This window comes from Ochlerotatus camptorhynchus, unplaced genomic scaffold (genome assembly GCF_037179485.1).
Source record: "Ochlerotatus camptorhynchus isolate MF236.1 unplaced genomic scaffold, CSIRO-AGI_Acam_v1.1 ptg000432l, whole genome shotgun sequence".
Lineage (NCBI taxonomy): Eukaryota > Metazoa > Arthropoda > Insecta > Diptera > Culicidae > Ochlerotatus > Ochlerotatus camptorhynchus.
In genome coordinates, this window is record NW_027040918.1 from 2392075 (window position 1) to 2412663 (window position 20589).

The 20589-nt window shown below is 45.1% G+C and overlaps 2 protein-coding genes across 2 annotated transcripts in view; both read right to left on the bottom strand.

Annotated features, from left to right (window-relative positions):
• Positions 1-20589, bottom strand: part of LOC135711348 (microtubule-associated protein futsch) — a 315199-nt gene that overhangs the window by 107340 nt on the left and 187270 nt on the right. The gene's annotated exons all lie outside the window — the stretch shown is intronic.
• LOC135711361 (uncharacterized) lies at positions 8051-8992 on the bottom strand. The gene is made up of 2 exons (XM_065234160.1): positions 8880-8992; positions 8051-8823 (listed from the first exon to the last, which is right to left on the bottom strand). Exons 1-2 carry the CDS (start codon positions 8944-8946, stop codon positions 8063-8065), a joined length of 828 nt encoding a protein of 275 aa, XP_065090232.1. The 5' UTR covers positions 8947-8992; the 3' UTR covers positions 8051-8062.

A 20589-nucleotide genomic window follows, 5' to 3' on the forward strand; every position in this document is an offset into this window, starting at 1 on the left:
AAGCTTATTGCATATCGCATATTAGCTTATTACGTGCTCTCAACTTAGTGTTCTTGATGCATACGCGGGATAATAATAGGTCGAAGTTGATCGGGAATCCCATGAGTTGCTTGTTTCATGGTCAGATCATATTCAATTGAGGAACTGCGATTGCTGAAGTGAGCACGGTCTGGAGTGTAACAAGGAAGACACATATCTGACGATATGTAAATCGAGATTGTGTGTTCAGCCCAAGAATTTCTTCAAAATTTTCAATTATAAGTGTGTTCGTCACTCCACATTTGATTAGTATTCTGAGAGAGAGAGCTCCCAGAAACGGTTCTGGAGGGGTGTTACTCCTGCCAGAACCTCGAGACTCATGTTATGCGTTGAGTGCATACAGCCGAGAGCAATACGCAGACAACGATATTGAATTCGTTCCAATTTTATTAGGTGACATTTTCTTTCCGAGAGAAAACAGAAAGAGCCGTACTCTATAACAGAGAGAATAGTTGTTTTATAAAGCGTTATGAGGTCTCCCGGATGAGCACCCCACCATGTGCCGTAAATTGAACGGAGAAAGTTGATCCTCTGTTGACATTTTTGCGTCAAATACGTAATATGAGTATTCCAAGGTCACTTTGAATCAAACCAGACCCCAAGGTACTTGAAAGACAATGATTGAGTAATGTTTCTGCCCAAAAGATTAAGTTGCATTTGGGCTGGGTACCGCTTTCGAGTAAACACTACCAGTTAAGTTTTCTGCGGCGAGAATTTGATCCCTAGATTTCTAGCCCAAGAAGACAAGTTATCTAAGGAACTTTACAATGGTCCTTGCAAGTCCACGGCATGTGGACCTCTTACGGAAACCACACCGTCATCTGCAAGTTGTCTTAGCGTGCATTGTTCTGCCAAACAGTTGTCGATATCTTTGACATAAAAGTTATAAAGAAGAGGGCTGAGACATGAACCTTGGAGCAGGCCCATGTAGCTAATTCTGAAAGTTGTCAGTTGTCCAACGTACGTCCAACGTCCAAATTGTACAAGAAATTATTTAAAATTCCAGAAAGTCCACATCTGTGCAGATTGTCTGACAGAATTTCAATGGAAACTGAATCAAAAACCCCCTTAATGTCCAAGAATACTGAAGCCAATTGCTCCTTGTGCGCAAAGGCCAGTTGAATATCTGTGGAAAGCAGCGCTAAACAATCGTTTGTTCCTTTGCTCTTGCGGAACCCAAACTGTGTATTTGATAGCAAGTTATTTGTTTCGACCCACTGATCGAGTCTCCGAAGGATCATTTTCTCCAACAATTTCCTAATGCACGAAAGCATCCCAATCGGACGGTATGAGTTATGGTCAGATGCTGGTTTGCCAGGTTTTCGAATGGCTATTACTTTGACCTGTCTCCATTCAGGCGGTATAATGTTGTTTTATAGTAAGGAATTGAATAAGTCTAGCAAGCGTCTTTTAGCGATATCTGGGAGATTTTTCAGAAGATTGAATTTAATCATATCGCTTCCCGGTGAGGAGTTTTTCGATGAAAGAAGAGCCATAGAGAATTGCAGCATTGTGAATGGTCTATCCAGCGAGCTGCCGCTCGGAGACGCTTCTCGAAGAATGTGTTGTGCTGGAGCTGAGTCCGGTCAGACCTTTTTTAGCGAAATCGAATGTCCATCGGTTGGACTGTTAGTAATGTGCTTTCGATGTTTATGTTAATAAGTACGAGTTATTGGTTATGTAGATGTCATGAGATGAGTAATATACACTTTTAATCAGCTTCGTTTAAGGATTCAGCATAACATGCAGCGGTATAAACCAACAATTCACACACGGACTTGGGTGTGATTTTGCGAAGTTCTCGTAAGGAATATGGAATCATGAACACCACTACGATCCATGTTTGGTGTAAGGGATCAGAGGAAAATTCAACACCGATCGACACTTGCACGATTTCCACCGATACTGGAACCGGTCAACAATACGGAAGGCAGTGGCGGATAGGAAAACAGAGCCCGGTTTTCTGGAAATCTCACACCTGTAATCGGCAACCTATACACCCATCCGAATTAAAATACGAACACTGTTTATCGTTCACACACGAATTTTGGATATCGACGGATTCATTCCAGCTGGAATGCCTGTTTCAACAGGTAATCATTACTTTACTGTGTGTTCAGTCGAGGCTACACGGAATGTCACTAACATTAAATTCTACGATTTCCGATTTACTGCAATTTACCGATCCGGAGTAATCAACCGCACTGTTCGACAAGAGCACAGAGAACAGACGTCCAACTTCTGTTGAAAATTTCCACTTGGCGCTACCAGCAGTGTAGTGTAAATTGTGCAACGCCAGCGCTATCACGTTGTCAAAGAGGGTTAGGTAGCGAAGTTGCCGTTATTGGCGCTTAAGCCGGATAGAAATCTTTACACTAGTTTTTAGAGAAATTTTGTTCGAGCCTCAACGTCTGTTCTCTGTGACAAGAGTAAACAGACGCGATATATGGAACTCCACAACTCGATCATCCACTACGGTTTGGATAGAAAACATGGAATGTTCAACACATCCGAACGCATCCTACAAATGGCACGTCAATGGGTTGGAACGATCCGATGCTACGATACCGATAGGAAGGAATGGCACCTATGAGCTACGATCACCGTCGTTTAGATCTCGACGTTTAATGTTCGATCGAAGTCGGATGTCAATCATCCTCGGAGAAAAAAATCGAAGAGTGCTGTGCTTGTAGATGGAAGCGAAAGCTTTTCATCCCGTCAAATATTTGGATTTTGCGTTGTTCCGGATTTTTTTTAACAGTAAACTGATATTGGTGACGAACAGATACTTGATTTTCCTGAATCGAATTCCAAAATATGCGGATTTTATCGGACGACCAAAAGGTATTTCAAGATTACATTCGGGACATTCCGTGCAAGCTCTTCCACAAACCGGATTACCCCGTGAAGCCAGCTTGTTAGGTTCACTTGGCCAGATTTGGTGAGTTCCTTCCATTTTGTCCTTTGTAATATTTTATACTTAAATTCCGAGTACTAGTACTAGTACTAGTGATACTACAAACATTTACAACTCATTAAATACGCGTCATTCAAGCAATAAACTTCAGTACACTTTTAATGATTCCCACCTTGAAATGTATTGGAGCGGGGCTTATCGTATACGAACATAGCTTCGGAATGCTTGTGTTCTTGAAATGGGCTCTTGGAGTTGCGATAGAGCTGTCACTTCTAACTCTTGGATTTAATTGCAATTATTTAAATAAATTAAAGATGGTTGCAGGAGTCAGTGGGAGTTAGATTGTAAATACACACACACATTGAAATCAATCATCCTCGGAACATCGGAACAAGGTTCGGAGCAGCTCGTATTCAACATTCAAGTTTAATTACTCCCACTACGATGTATCGAACTTCCCGGAATGCTGAAATGGGACCAACATAACTATTCAACCCAAAAGTACGGAGAAAAATCGGATTGGATTGGCCATCTGTGCCTCTCTGTAAGGTCAGCAGCTTTGCATGGTATGTGCCTAGCTGAACCATTTTTAATTTTGTTTTGTCATGTTTATTCCTTCCAATGATGAAGCTATTTTTACCCATCCTCACTAACACACTGCAGATTTTTCGGTCCCACAACCAACGCTACACCCAACGCTGGTTGGGTGTAGCGATAGCGAGTGTGACAGTTCTAACGAAACTAGCTTCATACAATGTACAAATCAATTTCGTTGCAGAAAAAAAACGAATACATTCGTAAAGGGTGTCCACGATGAAATTGCCACACACAAAATTGATTCGCAAAATTCGAGTTTTCATCCGATTGCCATCAAATTTTCAGGGATTGAGAAATAACTATTAAACTTCATTTTACCATTTTACTCGTATTTTATTTACAGTCCATACGCAAATGCCCGCACCTTGGCCTTAACCCCGGCCATAAGATTCTGCACAACCTGTGAATCAACCGTTTTTTGCATGTAAACCCATACTTTCTTCAGTTCCTCGACTGTCTTCACTACCTTAGGTCGTTTAAGAAGGTGCTGCTTCATAATCGCCCAGTACTTCTCGATGGGGCGGAGCTCCGGAGTGTTGGGAGGGTTGAACATTTTCGGCACGAAATTGACCTTATTGTCCGCATACCACTTCAGCACGTCCTTGGAGTAGTGGCATGAGGCCAAATCCGGCCAGAAGATTGTTGGGACGTTGTGGGCCTTCAGGAGAGGAAGCAGCCGCTTCTGGAGGCACTCTTTTATGTACACCTGTCCGTTCATCGTGTCCTGGGTCACGAAAGGTGCACTCCGCTTCCCGCACGTGCAGATGGCTTGCCAAGCCAGGAATTTCTTCGCAAATTTGGACATCTTCTGAGTGCGGACATGCTCCGGAACGCTGAACTTATCCTTGGCCGTGAAAAACAGGTTGCCGGGGATCTGTTTGAAGTCGGCCTTCACATATGTTTCGTCGTCCATGATGCAGCATTCAACTTTCGTCAGCATGTTGAGGTACAACTTCCTGGCACGGGTTTTGGCGGACTTGTTCTGCTTCTCGTCGCGATTAGGGGCCTTTTGTACCTTGAACGTTCGAAGCCCAGCCTTAGTTTTGGCCTTCTGGACAAAACTTCGGCTTAGGTGCAGCTTCTTAGCCACATCCCTAACGGAGGCGTTCGGATTTCGGTTGAAGGCCCCAACTACGCGGTTGTGATTTTTGGTGTTGTACGGAATACTTTTTCCTTCACTTCTGGGCTTCCGATCGGTGGTCAACCGTTCCTCGAACCGCTTAATCACTCGCGACACCGTGGAATTCGCGATTCCCAACGTTTTAGCGATGGAACGATGCGAGAGATCCTTGTTCTCGTGATGAATGCGCAAGATTTTATCACGCACGAGCTGTTCTTTCGACTCCATTTCCGCGAGTTTTGATCACAGGACTTTAAAACTTGCAGGATGTAAAAAATGCACTATGAACTAAATCCACCCAAATTTTCATTAAATTCTACCCAACGGTTAAAAAGTTAGAGCAATTTCATAGTGTGGCAATTTAATCGTGGACACCCTTTATAACAAACGAGTGATTTCGTTGTATAAACGAAATTTTATTTTCAGTGTAGGTTGCTTCGTTGAATGCAGTTTCATACCTCAACGAAGTCAACGATTGCCTTACAGATTTCCTTGGACGCCGATCGCATATCGATGTTTTTCCAGCTTCACCCGATGGCTTAGTCATCAGATCGGCTTCCATCTGAGCCAAGGCCACAAACTCGACTTCTGTTGAAGAAAGTGCAACGCACGACTGCTTGTGGGTGCCCCAACTTTCCAGCCCTCCACCGAATTTGATCAGGAAACCAGAGTTGGATTTTCGGTCTCCTTCATCTCCAGCCCAGTCTGCGTCGACAAAATATTCCAAACCTTCATTTCCAGATCCCAGATGTAGGGAAAAGTCCTTGGTTGCCTTGAGTTATCTCAGCACCCGTTTCGCCTGCGTCCAGGCGCGGTTTGTTGGTTTGGAAACCTTTCTTCCCAGCAATGAGGACTGGCCGCGTGTTGACGCCGAAATACAGCAAATTACCTACCAATCTACGGTACGATTTGGTAGGTAGTTCTTCCTCCTCCTTTTGCTTTACGTAAGCTGGGTCGAGTGGAATCTTGGACGGCTTGGCGTGTTCGTGTCCAAACCGCCCCACAATCTTGTCCGTCTTGCTTCTCGATGCATATCCCAAGGAACAGTCGTTGTTCTCCCAGGCTTGAGAATTTGAACTGCTTAGCCAGCGCTTTTGTGATTGTCTCGAATTCTTCTTTTTAGTGGCAGCACACATATCATCAACGTAGATCAAGATGTGACTGCGCTTACCTTGTTGCGCCTTCACGTACAGGCAACGATCCGATTCGGCAGGATTGAACCCCATCTTCTTGAACGTGCTGTCGATCTAAAAATCGGTCTACGTAGTTTATGAACAGCTCCTAAGGAGTCTTGATATCCATGTGCTGCACCAGCTTGGCATCCCGACTGGCAATGGTCCAGATGATGCGAAGAGTAGTTTTCCGAGCGAATACCTCATCGTAATCCGTCCCTTATTTTTGTGTGAATCCTTGTGCGACCAACCTGGCCTTGTATCGCACTGTGTTGCCATTTTGAGCTTTTTTTGGAAGGTCCACTTACAACCAACGGTCTTCCTTCCAGGGGGCAGTGGTACTAACTCATATGTTTGGTTGTCCAGTAACGACTGTAGCTCCTCCTTCATTGCGAAATGCCACGCTTCTGCATCTGGACATTGGATTGCATCGATATAGCTCCTGGGTTCATCGGCAGCAATACTGGTGACGCCAGTGACCTCTGAGTAACGTTTCGGCAGGATTCTCTTGGTGACTCTGGATCGTCTCAGTTCAGTTGGTGGTTCGATGTTCACATTGATATCGCCATTCGCCGTCGCTTTCTATGGATTGACTCGTCGTCGTTGTCTTCGACGTCGTCTGGCTCGCTCCCAACAGCAGTATTGTAGCCATCACCACCGTCACCGTCGTCTTCTTCTTCTTCTCCACCGTCATCCTCATCGTCGGGCATATCAAGCTGAACATTGCATTAGGTCCTAAGTAACATTTACAGATTCTCTTCGTCGACTTTCTTTTTTTGTTTTCTTTTTTTTTGTGATTTTTAGCCGTAGGCTAGTTCATCACATAAACCTTGTTGACTTTCTCTTTGTATTCCTACGGCCATGTAAAGACATTCCCAGGTATTTTCAGCACACAGATTGATAAAAGAAGCTTTTATCTAGCATCTAATACGACAAACACAACAAGAAACGGTTATGTGCTCAAGTTGTTAACGAAAGAGAAAGTCGACGAAGAGAATCGATCAATGTTACTTAGGACATAATGCAATGTTCAGCTTGATATCTGCTACGGTGGGCTTCAGTGGTACCAAAAACTTGCAGATGACCAACGTCTGGTTTTCGGTCGTTCCATAGTTCGTACGGCGGGACTGTAACGGATCTTGATTGCTATATGTTTTGCAAATACACCGCCGTATTCAATGCTACCGCCCAATAACATTGATGCAATCCATAATCAAACAGCAGGCACCTACCATTTCGATGAGATAACGGTTTCGTCGATCCGCCACTCCGATGGTACATTCACTGGACCACACACATCCGTACACTATGTCCAACGGCGCCTTCGAGCTTGATTTCGATTCCTTGGGAAAGGGGGTACGGGAGCTTTTACCCTTGCAGCAACACTCGCAAGTTAGCGGCGTCGGTGGTGTAGTGGTAAGCGTGATTACCTTTCACCCCAGCAGGCCTGGGTTCAATCCCAGTCGGCGCCGCCGAGATGTTCTGAGGCATAACATCTCTGATCACGCCTTCCTTCGGCTGGGAAGTAAAGCCGTTGGTCCCCGGTTCATGAGTTGATGGGTCGATAGGTAGGGTCCAGGTGTGGGAGCTGCCTCACTTGCGTCGGTAGCACTGGTACTCAGTAAGGAAAACATGATTGACGGAAAACAAATCAGAAGATATTCCATACTGATCCAAAATTAAATACTACAGACTTCAAACATCTTTTAAACATTCACAGACTATGAAATGATGCATCAATACTGATTTATCTTTCTATGAAGTTTGATCACTTCGTTCACACAGTATTTTTTTTTTAACCTGGCTACGTTTTTACTAATAATATTCATTTTCAAGCAGCTGTTTGTAATTTGAAGTCAAAATGGTATCTTGTAGGAAAAAAAGCTTAAATTGTGTGTACCAATTTTCAAATACCTTCAAATGTCTGATATTTTGATCATGGCATATCTTCAAAATGTATTCGAAAACAAAATGCCTTCACAGATATTCATATTCATGTCTTCAAATCTGGCATGCGTGGTACAGACATAACCAAATTTTGTTTTACCGAGCCGACTTCTCAATTTCTTTCTACGATATTCTAATGAAACTGCCGAGTTAGAGTCTATGACCAAACTCTGTTTATATTTCGTAAGTACCTTTGAAACCAATTAAAAAAAAAGGTCGACAATTAGTTCACTTCTTGAATGGCAGCTTCCTTCACACCCTCGAATATTTTTACCACCGAGCGATGAGCCCATGCAGCACGGCATAGCCTGCTATTGTAAACCAATTTACTACGCATCCTAGATTGGTTGTGCCTCCTGCTTTCGCTGTTGTAGTGGTAATGGGACTTGCCGTGCTTACTGTTGTGCTTGCCGAAGTTGTTGTCGTTTTGGCTGGAGTAGATGTGGTGCTTGAAGCTGCTGTCGTTGTAGTCGCTGCTGCAGTGGTTGTAGTTACGCTAGCGGAAGTTGTTGTCGAGTTGGCTGGAGCAGATGTTGTGTTTGAAGCTGCTGTTGTTGTAGTCACCACTTCAGTCGTTGTAGTTACGCTAGCGGAAGTTGTTGTCGAGTTGGCTGGAGCATATGTTGTGCTTGAAGCTTCCGTTGTTGTAGTTGAATTGTTGAGCGGAGTTGTTGGAGCTACCGGAGTAGTAGTACCTTCCGTTTGACCTTTGTTACAATCATCACCAGAATCACAAGTAGTGCATCGGGTGATGGTTGTAGTATTAACCCATCCTTCACAGAACTTGGTCGCATTATAGGTACATCCCTTCTGAACTACCAGAACGGTGCTTCCCGTCAGCGGACTCTGATAGGACATGGCCAGATCGTAGCATTTGAAGACATCACTTTGCGATACGTTCAAGCTGGGATTATTTACCAACAGGAGATTATGATGCAGAGTCACCAAGACAGCGGTACACTCTTGTGTTTCCGTTTTGTTTGTGCAGGATGCGTCGTCCAGGCACGTCGTACATATCAGAGCGTTCGATACTAGAATGAATGTTTGATAAATTTCTTCGATCACTTTGCGTCGGACAAGAACTCACCGCTCACAAAAATGGCCGTCAGCACCAGTAGACACTGGAAGGTCAAGATCCCTGATACGAACTGCATTCTGCTAGGGTTGAAATCGATATGACGCGATTTACGAGGTGAAGTTATAGTTTTCACGTACACTGATAGGAAACATCGCTTTTAAGTGATCAATTAGCTAGGCACTTGGCGTGAAGAGCTCAAAACGTTGGGGATAGATAACGGGCTAAGTAATTTGTTGTGTCGACAAGCGTGGCGGATTATGCCGTTTGTCTGACAGATAAATTGATTTATTTTAAATTATGATTCTTCTAGAGGGTGCAATCTACTTTTTTGTGAAATTAATATCTTATATACTATTCAACATTATGTATCAGTAAGCCGTCACTGAGAACGCGTAATGTGCTTTTTTATACCATAAATTGTGAATAGTTGCAAGTTAGGGCCTTAACATTAAATTTAAATTGCGAGCAAAAAAGTTGCAAAACGTTGTTGATGACACAACTGAGCACTTGATACCACTTTTTATCGATCGGAAAAATAGTTCTTCGATGTGTAGTTAGATTACAACCCGCTTAATCCTAGCTCAAACTTGGTTATCTGCCACGAGAATTGCAGAAAATGCTGATATCAAAGGTGACTCATCAATTGTGGATTATTTTTAAATCGAAACTAAAAATTACTTCAGTTGTACAACCAACATCCAACTAGCAGCATCGCGTGGAAAAATGGTTAGCTTATTGCAAATTAAATTTTGCTTGTTAGCCTTTTTGAGCATTGATTCAGGTACTTCCCTTCTTCGATCAGCTTCAAATGATCAATCTTATTGTCTCAATTTCCAGCTTTCGCCCGTAACTGCACAACCTGTTTTAGTCCAGCGGGATGGAACGAGTGCAAAAATCAAAGTAGCATACTGGATTGTTCCGTCGCTTTGGTTAATGAACTTCATGAAGACATGATGGCTTTCAATCCCACCCTGGAGATCGTAGATGAATCGTCAGCGGCTAACGTCAGCTTCCAATGTTTTTCGATTGAACTGGAGTTAAATCTATCACCCACAGGAGATCTTAGCCGGGGTTTTGCGTCCGGATGCACTTTCAAGCAGCAGAATATTTGCTACGGATGGACCAATGCAACCCGGTCGATCAAGTGTGATGCATGTGAGACGGTGGAAATTTGTTCGTTGAATAACGGAAATTGGCTGTTGCTGAGTTCGAGTTTGACTGTGATGGTTGGGATGGTGGCATTAGTCAATGTGTTTGGATGATTTTTGTTTTGCCTGATGAAGTGAATACAATGTACGTTGGGTGAGGAAAGCAATCCAGTGAGACAATATTAATAACTCCGAAACGAAACACTTTTGACGGTGGGCTACGTCTGTGATTTATTTATGGGGGTATACTTTGTGAAAACCGAAAATCGAACATGTAACAAAATTATGAAAGATTTTGAACGTTAATAACTCAGCTGCCCCTGGATCAATTTCAATAATTTTATCACCAATCGATCAGATATATTTCTACGCATCTGATTGATTTAAGACTTTATCATTTTTCAAATTGTCACTATTGAAAATTGCACGAATATGCAATTGTAGCTTTGATAATTATTTCAAAGTTGAATTCCATCCGGTCTCACCAAATAGTGTTTATTCAAGCACTGCGTGGTGAGTGATGGTGTTCTCCAGAACACAACGAAAGGCTCCCCGCAAGCAGCTAGCTACCAAGGCTGGGCTCATCCACTGATCGGATTCAGTTGTTGGGGTTCCGGTCGTCGGCATCAGCTGCAGCAGCAGCAGTACTTTCGGCGCGTGGCGTTGAACATTGTTCTCCAGTACAAAACGAAAGGCTGCCTGCAAGCAGCGAGCTGCAGCCCACATGAGCATCCATAGAAAGAGGAAGAAGCTGCACCGATATTGATCGGAAACAGTAGCTCTTCGTGAGTCGCTGTGAGCCATCTAGGTCAAGCGCGTCATACTAAAGAGTATCAACAGAGAGAACCCTGGTCAAATTCGTATTCCTACACAAAACACAAGCTCCTGCTGCAGTTAACAAATAAGATTTATCATATAAGACCACGTAGTCCTACGTCAATCCCATAGGGCTGTCCCTTGTAGTTTTTCAACTTGTTATCAATGATTCATAGTTTTTGCTTCTTTTTCATGGCTGCTTCGTACCAACTGGAACAAATCGCCTGCCATCAACTTGGTAGTCTTTGAATGCTTCTTCGACTATTGGAAATTTTCTGATGTTCATGACTAAATTTACAACATTACGATGTGAGAATATTGTTTGAATAAGACAATTGAAACAAACACGAAATGAGCTGTTTGAGGACTAATATTTTCAATTTCACAATCGTTAGAGTTTGCCCAGCTAACTATTTATTGGAGAATTTTAAAGTTAATCCTTGAATTATCTGACAAATGTGTGTTCTTGATTTTTGAAAACTATGCCCATCTTGGAAATTTAATTTTATGATTTTCTTAGATCTATGCTGATCTATTACGGGCATCGATTTCGTAGTCTGCCATGGCTACTGGATGTGTGACAAATGTGCTGAGTTATTCGAAAACTCACATTTCCGTGCGATCTCGTGTCAGGCCGATGATAAATCACCTCTTTGCACGCTTACGACTGCGCGATTACTGAATTGCGGTCCGAGATAAAGTAAATGAATTCAAAGCCCAGTTTTCATCAGTTGCAAACATTTGCTGGCCTGCCATTGTCCAACGTAGAGCTACTAAGCGACCTCGTGAATTCGAGGTGGCTGCACGGGTCCCTAAAAACTGCCAACTGGGAAGTAACCTGTCGAGAATTCGCCCGGATGTCTCCGTAGAATTCGTATTTGCTATGGTTGAAGCCAATCTGGAGATTGACAGTGATCTTGCCGTGGTAAAGCTCGTCCCGAAAGGAAAGGAATTTGATTCCCTTTCTTTCGTGTCCTTCGATTAAAAGAAAAGCACTGGTTCCATAAACATGGCCTGAGTGATTGCTGTTTCGGGAATTTGAGGACTACGGATCTCAAAAATTTCGGGTTCCACTCAAAGTAAAGAAGCCAGTAACACCGCTGCTCCCACCAGAAGCTTTGTCATCCGCAATCACGTCTGTTGTGGATTTGAGTTAAACTCTTCCGGAACGCATCAGTCTAAGCCATTTGGAAGCCCCTTATTCCCCCATCACAGTCGTGTCTTTCCCGCCAGCGCGCAGCAGTCGTCCTGGACCTGTGTTTGGGTATGGAAACGGGGTCTTCCAGTCCGACGCTACAGGCAAGTACAGTTCCTTTCCATACAATTGCCTAGTCATCGCCTTAACAGTCATCAAAGTTCGCAAATAACGGAATGCAAGTTAATCAACATGATGGAAGCCCCTAATCCACCCGACACAGTCGAGCACCGCTGCTTTTCTGCTGACTATTCCTGCCATCCAAGCCATTCCGTTCCTGTGTTTGGAGCTGGTGAGGGGGTCTTCCAACTTGCTAACCAAGGCAAGTACGATAATATTACCGCTTCTTGGCTTCCTAAAATCTGTCTCATTGACAGCGGCGCCAGTTTTATGAATGGAGTGGTTGATACTGTACCACGCACTGATGCCTGCCTCGTGCCTGCTGCTCAGCCGTTACCCGTCATCGAACCAGAGCAAACAGCATCAGCATTCCCTCCAGCCAGTGGACCCAATGCTTCCTACTCTGCTACTGAGTTCGATGCTATTCCAGGTTTTTGTCTAGGTAATACTAGAAATAGTATATGTCCAGCCGAAGCTGTGAATGGTATTGCACGACAATCAAGTAGATCAAATTTCCAGATCGATTCTTCTGTGTCAACTCCCTTGCTTGCAACGAACCGGTCTCAGATGTAAATAACAAATTAAGGGTGTACATACTACCAGAATGTTAACAGTCATAAATAGCCATATCGAGTCTATATAAGCGATTCATTCACAACTTGGGAATAACGATCTTACTATTCTGCTTGGCGATTTTAATCTAACGGGACTTATCTGGAACACTCCAAGCAATGATCGCCCTTCCGTAGATGCATTGCAGTCTCACATCTCTGCTGCTTGCCTGTCTGTCTCAAGATAACTATATTACTAATCAGAAAATGCGAATCTTGGATTTCGATGTGGCGAATGAAACAACGCTCACTCGATGCCAGATTGAAGAAGCTGTAGAACCGCTCTCTATTATTGATGCCAATCATCCCGCTTTTGAAGTTGCTATTAGTCTATCACAGCCTACTGAATTTGAGAGTCTCCCGGACGAACCTGGACTTAACTTTCACCGCGCTGATTTTGAAGGATTACTTGAAGCGCTTCGCCACAGTGACTGGCATATCCTTGAATCCACTGAAGATATTGACAGTGCTGTAGAGTACTTCTGTACTGTACTGCTGAAGAGTTACTTGGTTGATTTTGTTCCACTGCGCAGGCCATCTTCAAAACCACCTTCGGGAAATACACATTTACGACGACTGAAACTTCTAAGATCCAAAGCACTCCGAACCTACTGCCAGTCTCGGTGTCCTTTTGCCAAGCAACATTTCGCAAGTGCTAGTAACAATTATCGCACGTATAACCGTTACCTGTACAAACGCTACCGCAAACGAACTCCGGTAAATCTACGTAGACATCCACGACACTTTTTGGAAATTTGTCGACTCTAAACGGAAGACGAATGGGCTACCCGTTGAGATGTTTCTGGGCAATGAAGCCACCACTCCTGCTTCGGAAAAGTGCAATTCGTTTGCCACTCACTTTAGAAGGGCATTCAATGATTCTACGTCATCTGCATGTCAAATCAAAGAAGCTTTACGATCACGTCGAATCAGGTGGACTCCACATGCTAAACAAATTGAAATACTGTTACGTTTAATGTAAGATGCAGTTTAGAATTTCACATTAGTGAGCAAAAATACGATGATAATTGCACTCAGTGTAGTAATACCATAGAGGTAACTCTAAGACCACTGGGTCCCGAAGAAAATCATTATTATTTTTGGCTCACTCAGTACCAGAACAACGGTCCCAAGCAGTCCCAAGCTATTTCACTCACCCCTGCATGTGCTGCATGAATCCACACACCCCTGATGTTATCTGTCAAACTTTCATAGCGAATCAAAACAAACATAGTGTAGTAATAGAATTTCAACTAGAATAGGGTACGTTAATCGTTTGCTTGGGACCAATAGGCTACTAAAGTGGTGAGCCAATTTAAAATCGTTAGTTTCGTATTGATTGTTGGTAATACCATAGAGGTAACTCTAAGACTAGAAGGTCCCGAAATAACGTGCTCAACTTTTTGGCTCAGCTCTGGTACTCTCTTCGGTCCCAAGTTAATCGATTCACCCCTCGAAACATAGGAAAATCCACGAACCCCACATTTTATCTGTCAATCTTTCATAGCGAATCAAAACAAACATTGCGTAGTACTAGAATTTCGACTAGAATGGGCTACGTTAATCGTTTGCTTGGGACAAATAGGCTAGTCAAGTGGTGAGCCAATTTAAAATCGTTAGTTTCGTATTGATTGTTGGTAATACGGCTATTATAGCAAGTGGTCCAAACCCCTTCCTGGCTTGAAAACAGAAGCGCCCAAAAAATTGCCTTGCTCACCGCTCGTGTTTGACACCAACATGCGCATGCGAGACCGTTTTCCGTTCGAGAATACACGAAAGGAGGGGAAAAAAGCACGCACACATACGAGGACACCGCCGCTGCCGCCGCGGTCGTGAGAAGAAAACACGGCAGTAAAAAAGTTATTGCTAGTGGAACCGCCATTGTGGCAGCGTCGAGCTCATCGCGTGTGCGAAAAGTTCCGCCGAAATCCGCGAGTGCCAACAAAGATCGAGTGGAAATAGACCCGGTGGAAGGAGGAAAATCGGCGAGACAAGTCCCTCACATTCCGGAGTCGGAGGAACGATCTCCAACACCGCGGACCGACGAAAAACAACCGTAAAGATTTGTTACATATCGGGCTTGTTTAGCCGAGGAAACTAGAGAGAAATAAAGGCAGCACGCTTTGGTCAAATTCGATCGGCATCAGCGATACGACGGTCGCAACACGGACGTTAGGAATCGGTCGAAAGACAAACCGGCTGGAAGACAAGTTTACACACCGGTTGGGAAACGGACGCCTCGTCAGGAACGCAACGTAGTCGAAGGCACGCTTCTAAATTGGCTTGATTTGACATCAGCGTTCAGCCGGCTGCCACACGGACCGTTCGGAAGACAACTGGAAGATATCAGAAGTGGAACGAGAAAGAAGCGTCCCAATTCGAGGGGCACTTTTTTGTGTTCCTATTGCTGAGTCGTCTACGCAAGTGGTCGCAATTCATTCGATGAATTCTGACGGGACGGCAGCCGAAGACGGAAGCTTCCGACGGCCAGAAATGGAGGTCCGTGTAACGGCAAACCATCCTACGTTCGGCGTGTTGCCTAAGCAACGGAGATCCGTGAGACGTCAAGTGTTTGGGACGTTCGGCGAGCTGCCGACAGCACGGTGACCGAAGACGGCGGTGCCGCGGCCGAGGAGGAAGGTGTCGGAAGACAGCCAGCAACGGAGGTCCGGAGATCAAGCAGTGCGAGCGTTCGGCGAGTGGCCGACAGTACGGCGACCGAAGACGACAGTACGGCGGTCGAAGACGAAAGTGTCCGACTACGGCCAGCAGCGTCAGGGAGTTGCCAGTAGCACGGTCAGCGATCGCCAAGTCGACGGCCGTAAGCGGAAGTGCGGAACGACGGGTGTTCGTGTACGTTCGGCGAATCGCCGGTCAGACGTCGACTGCAACACGGTGCGTCGTGACATCCGTACGTCGACGAGGTACACCGGAGCTGCGAGGCCATGCAGTAAACCTTTCGGTGGCAACATCGACGATGAAGAGGAGAAATATACTGTGAGTACGTTCCTGTTTACGTGATGGGCGGACGCTTTAGCGACGCCGAAGAGAAGAAGATCTATGGCTGTTTAGCGAATAGTGGATAGGAGCGAAAGAGCAATAAGGAATAAGAAGAGCCAGGAGCTAGGAAGGAGGAATGTGGGCGTTATGAAGGGATGCATAAATCATAAGTCAAAATGAGATTCAACCCTGTTTACTTTTGTTGGTGCACATGCCTGTAAGTGTTTGTGATTTTGTCCGCTTTGGTAGTTTTGCAGTTTTGGCTCTACCGCTACCGGAGTACTGTAACACTGTACTGTAACAATACTCTGTGTCCAGTCTAGATGGCATACCGTTTGCTTGACGTTCACACAGTACGCCGATGACAGTAAGACATCGTGATACTCCAAGACTGGGGCGGTACATCTCCTAAATAATAATGGATGTATCCAAAGGTCAGCTCAGTGTGAGTGGAACTTCGGATCAGAAACTGGCTCCACTTGTCATTTGCGAACATTAGCGCACCTTGCGGTAGAAGGCATCTTCTGCCTGCAGTTAAGATAAGCAGCATGCTATGATAGTGTGAGTGCACATAGAAAGCCCGTGTGGAACGTTATCACAACACATCGCTTGTTGAGCATAAAAACGAACCACTTTTTGATTCACCGATTTGTTTGCACTTCCCCTTCTGTTCTGTGATAACTGGCTTGTGGCCGCAAAGCGTTCATAGCGACGTGGCTTTGTGATCCTTCGTTATCGGCTCTTCCTACCATTGTGAAGCAAAATTCACACAGCGTAGGATTTTTCACCCTTTCAAGGGAACGTGAGCTGGGTTTAGACCGTCGTGAGACAGGTTAGTTTTACCCTTCTGATGTGCGATATTGTTGCGCTATCTTAAAGGAATTGCTGTGCAGTACGAGAGGAACTACAGCTACAAACGCCGGGTAAAGCAGGTGCATAAGAGCGCTCGTCAACGGTTGTCGGGCTCTGCCAGACGATCGGCGACTTGCGATATCTGTGCATCTGAACTCCGATTCTTACCTCCACGCGGTGCTCGGTGGGGTTGCTGGCTATGATGCGTTGTAGCCAGAAACGCGAACAAGAACGGGGGAGTCCGAAGGTTTTGAGTGTGTGCAGGATGGGACCTAGTCATGTCTTAGGCCCATCCGATTACCGTGCTCAGCCTTTCTGGCGGCAGTCAGTTGTCTACCGGACTTTAAACAATTGTAGATAGTGGATTTCGTGTGGCTAAAGTTTTTTCAGGATGAATGCATTCTGTAGGTAGAGTGTATGGACCTACTTCTAGCGTCCACGTTTGAAGCAACGGAGCGATTCGGGCTGGCAGATGGAACCTCCCGTCTTAAGTGTTTCCGTTCAGTGTAACAGGGGTGAGGCACTGTCCTATATTTTTTCCCCAAAGGTTTTCATTGGGGACAGACTCCGGCGGCTTCGGCCCGAGAGGGTCTCTCCCGTAGGAAATAGTTGAGTAGTAATGCAAAACACAATCAGCTATTGTGAGGGTCGACGGACTCTGGCGAAAAATGAACGCAGTGGGACGATTGTCGATGGAGGGAAGAATGTGGCGTGGAACCATCTCGATGTGGCTTCAGCGGTTCAGCGTTCTGCTTGGCATACTGTTGAGGCCCATACAGATCGGGGTGGCTCGCGCTACGTTTTAGAGGTCAGTGATCCTGCTGATGCTGAAAAGCTGAAGCAGATCACTGAACTAAGTGGAGGGTTCAAGGTTCGGGTGGGTGCACACCCTACCTTGAACAAAATTCGTTGCGTGATATCAAGTGTGAATATCATCAACGAATCGGAGCAGGTTCTGAAGGAGCATTTTGCTACACAAGGTGTAGTAGATGTCCACAGAATTTGCAAGGGTAGTGGCGAGGGGAAGGTTTACACCTCATCCGTAGTGTTAACTTTCGAGGGGACCAGCTTTCCGGAAACGGTTAAGTCTGGTCTCCTCAGCATTAGGACCCGAGCGTACTACGCCTAGCCCTTGCAGTGTTACAACTGCTATGGGTATGGGCATGGTCGCGCGGGTTGCAAGAACAAGACCAGGTGCAGGATCTGTTCAGGGGTCCATACGGTTGCTGAGAAATACGAGTACGGAGTCACATCTGTCCTGTCCCACCGTGAACAGTGGCTTGCTATCATGTCTGCTCTAGAATTTCAGGCGAACAATTAACAGCGAACGATAAGAGGAAGGCCCTGCACAGCTGCTCACTGTGCAGTAGCAAGTGAAAACACTAGTGATGCGCCATAGCGCAACCGGCCCCCTCCCATGATGTAATGCTTTCGGGCGGTACCGTGGAGGGCAAGGGCCAAGAGCACAGGGTAAGGTTTAGTGGGTCGGGAGTGCTACTTCTCCCATCCCCACACCCTGAGTTATCTTCTCAGGTGTCTGGGAGCAGATTCCGCTCTGTATAAAAAAGACTATCCTTGCTTGGAGGTTACCCCACGGCGCACACGCACTACACGCGTGAACTACCATTACCAACTATGATAGTTGGTTATGGCACGGTGTTATGGTGGTTATTATCCAGCCGCGCTCATCATCACCCGGCTAGGTGGTGGTGAGCGCGCGTCCGTCGAGACGTGGGTATATGCAGAGAACGAGAGAAGTCCCCATCATGGGCACATAGTAGGCCTTGGTGTGTGGACTTCTCTTTTCTGCATGAAGTCATCTGGCGCCTAAAACTATGCACAGTAGTCAATACTCAATAGTCGAACAGTTAATCAGGAATATGGAACAACATTCACCCATCAGTGTCCATCTCTCAATATTCATAATATTGGTAGTCAACTGCCATGGCCTGTGGTGCCATACACCTCGCTGGGCAGGAGTAGGCCAGATAGGTCGAAGCCTAGCACATACATAGTGAGAAATCACTGAAATGACTGTTGAAAATCTTTGAATGGGTTGGTTTATTTCCTTTAAATTTCGTTATAATTGCTTATCATTTGACAGATACGCGTATTTCGTCAACTACTTGCAGACTTCATCAGTACCAAGTACTCAACACCACTGGTGTTGTTGAGGTGGTGTTGAGTACTTGGCACTGATGAAGTCTGCAAGTAGTAGAAGAAATAGGCGTATCTGTCAAAAGATAAGCAATTATAACGGAATTTAAAGGAAATAAACCAACCCATTCAAAGATTTTCAACAGTCATTTAAGTGATTTCCCACTCTGTATGTGCTAGGCTTCGACCTATCTGGCCTACTCCTGCCCAGCGAGGTGTATGGCACCAACCCACTCAAAACTCTTCATAAAGGGATTCCGTTAAGAGGTTCGACAAATTTAAAGGATTGTTGAAAATAACCTCTGGCGAGAGAAGGTAGATCACAGTCGGCACAGGTAGGCACTGCTAGTCACTCAGTAAGTCAGAGCTAGAGAAGTCACCATCATGGCCTGTTTGGTATGGGCCTTGGGGTGTGGACTTCTCTTTTTTGAACAAGTCCTCTGGCGTTTAGAAAAAAAATAGTGTTCAATGCCCACGGCAATAGTTAATAGTCAATAGTCAGAGACAGTAGTAATCGGCCATCAACCTACCTTCCAGCATCAGCCCAGCACTATAGTCAGCCTTTTCGCCAGGCAGGCAGCCGGTGTGTCATTGGCCTTGTACCATACACAACATCAAGCGGAAGGAACTACCCGGACCCCCAGCTAGGCTGCTGACCTCACCGACCACTCAACAGGTCAGCGTGGTTGGCCAAATTGGTACCTCTCTCCAGGGATCGACGGGGCTACTTTTGGTTAAAAAAAGTACTTATAGGGAAGGTAGTATGAGCGAAGGCGAAATGAGTTTGGAGTGGAAAAGCCCTGACGAATAGAACTCTGTTGCTTGTATTTCCCGGTCGGGGTTGGTCAGCGTCGAAGCGGTGCGAACCACATTACACGTAGATTGCGATGAGTGAGGTGCGAAGGTGCGAAGACCACCATAAGCATCACCACCCATCTCGTATCACTCTGTGTGTGGCCAGCGTGCGTTTCGGACCCAAGCGCACCATCACCACCATAAAGAGGTACGAGGTTAGATTTGCATGAATGTCATACGGCTACCACGCTATTATGGAAGGATAGCGCCCGTAGCAGGTTATATGACAAAACACAGCGGTGTGTGAAATGCCGAGGGGTGCTTCACGCATATACTAGGCCTGGAGAGTCTGATGCAAGTTCAAAGAGGTCTGAAGCGCTGCGCAGTGTTTACCCCGAGAATACTCTGCTGTCACTCACTATACAACTATGAGAATTCTTGTTGATCATACCAGTAATGAACGCTTGTCTCAAAGATTGAGCCATGCATGTCTAAGAACAAACAGATTTAATGTGACACCGTATAAGGCAAAGCTATAATTTACAAGATCATTTACCTAGTTACTTGGATAACTGTGGAAATTCTAGAGCTAATACATGAAAAATACAGGTTCCTCGCGGAACCTGCGCAATTATTAGTCAAACCAATTGTTCTCCGTGACGCTAAAGTTGAAATCTGGATAATTGTGTTGATCGTTGGTCACTTTTTTCCTATACATTTCTTGGCATCCTACTGGACATGTTGCGGATACCACCAGGGAAGTTGCTCATACATTTGATTAATAAAGATGGATAATATCTCTCTTTTATTTAAAATAATATAAATTAGAGATTTTTCGAGATGAGACTGGCGAAAATTGTTGTTTGGTGACGCGCTTGGCATAGATGGCCCACAGTGGCTCACGACGAGCAACTGAACCTGATCAGTAGCGGTGCGGCTTCTTCCTACTTCCTCGGTGAATTGAAGGCTCGTGAGGGCAGCTTTGATAGCTGCTTACGGGGAGCCTTTCGTTCTGTACTGGAGAA

What these genes read in the sequence shown, in the direction of transcription:
- LOC135711361 (XM_065234160.1), bottom strand. Translation starts at nt 8,946, where the DNA reads ATGCAGTTCGTATCAGGGATCTTGACCTTCCAGTGTCTACTGGTGCTG. An exon ending in GACGGCCATTTTTGTGAGCG is followed by an intron (nt 8,824 to 8,879) that starts GTGAGTTCTTGT and finishes CATTCATTCTAG; the next exon opens with TATCGAACGCTCTGATATGT.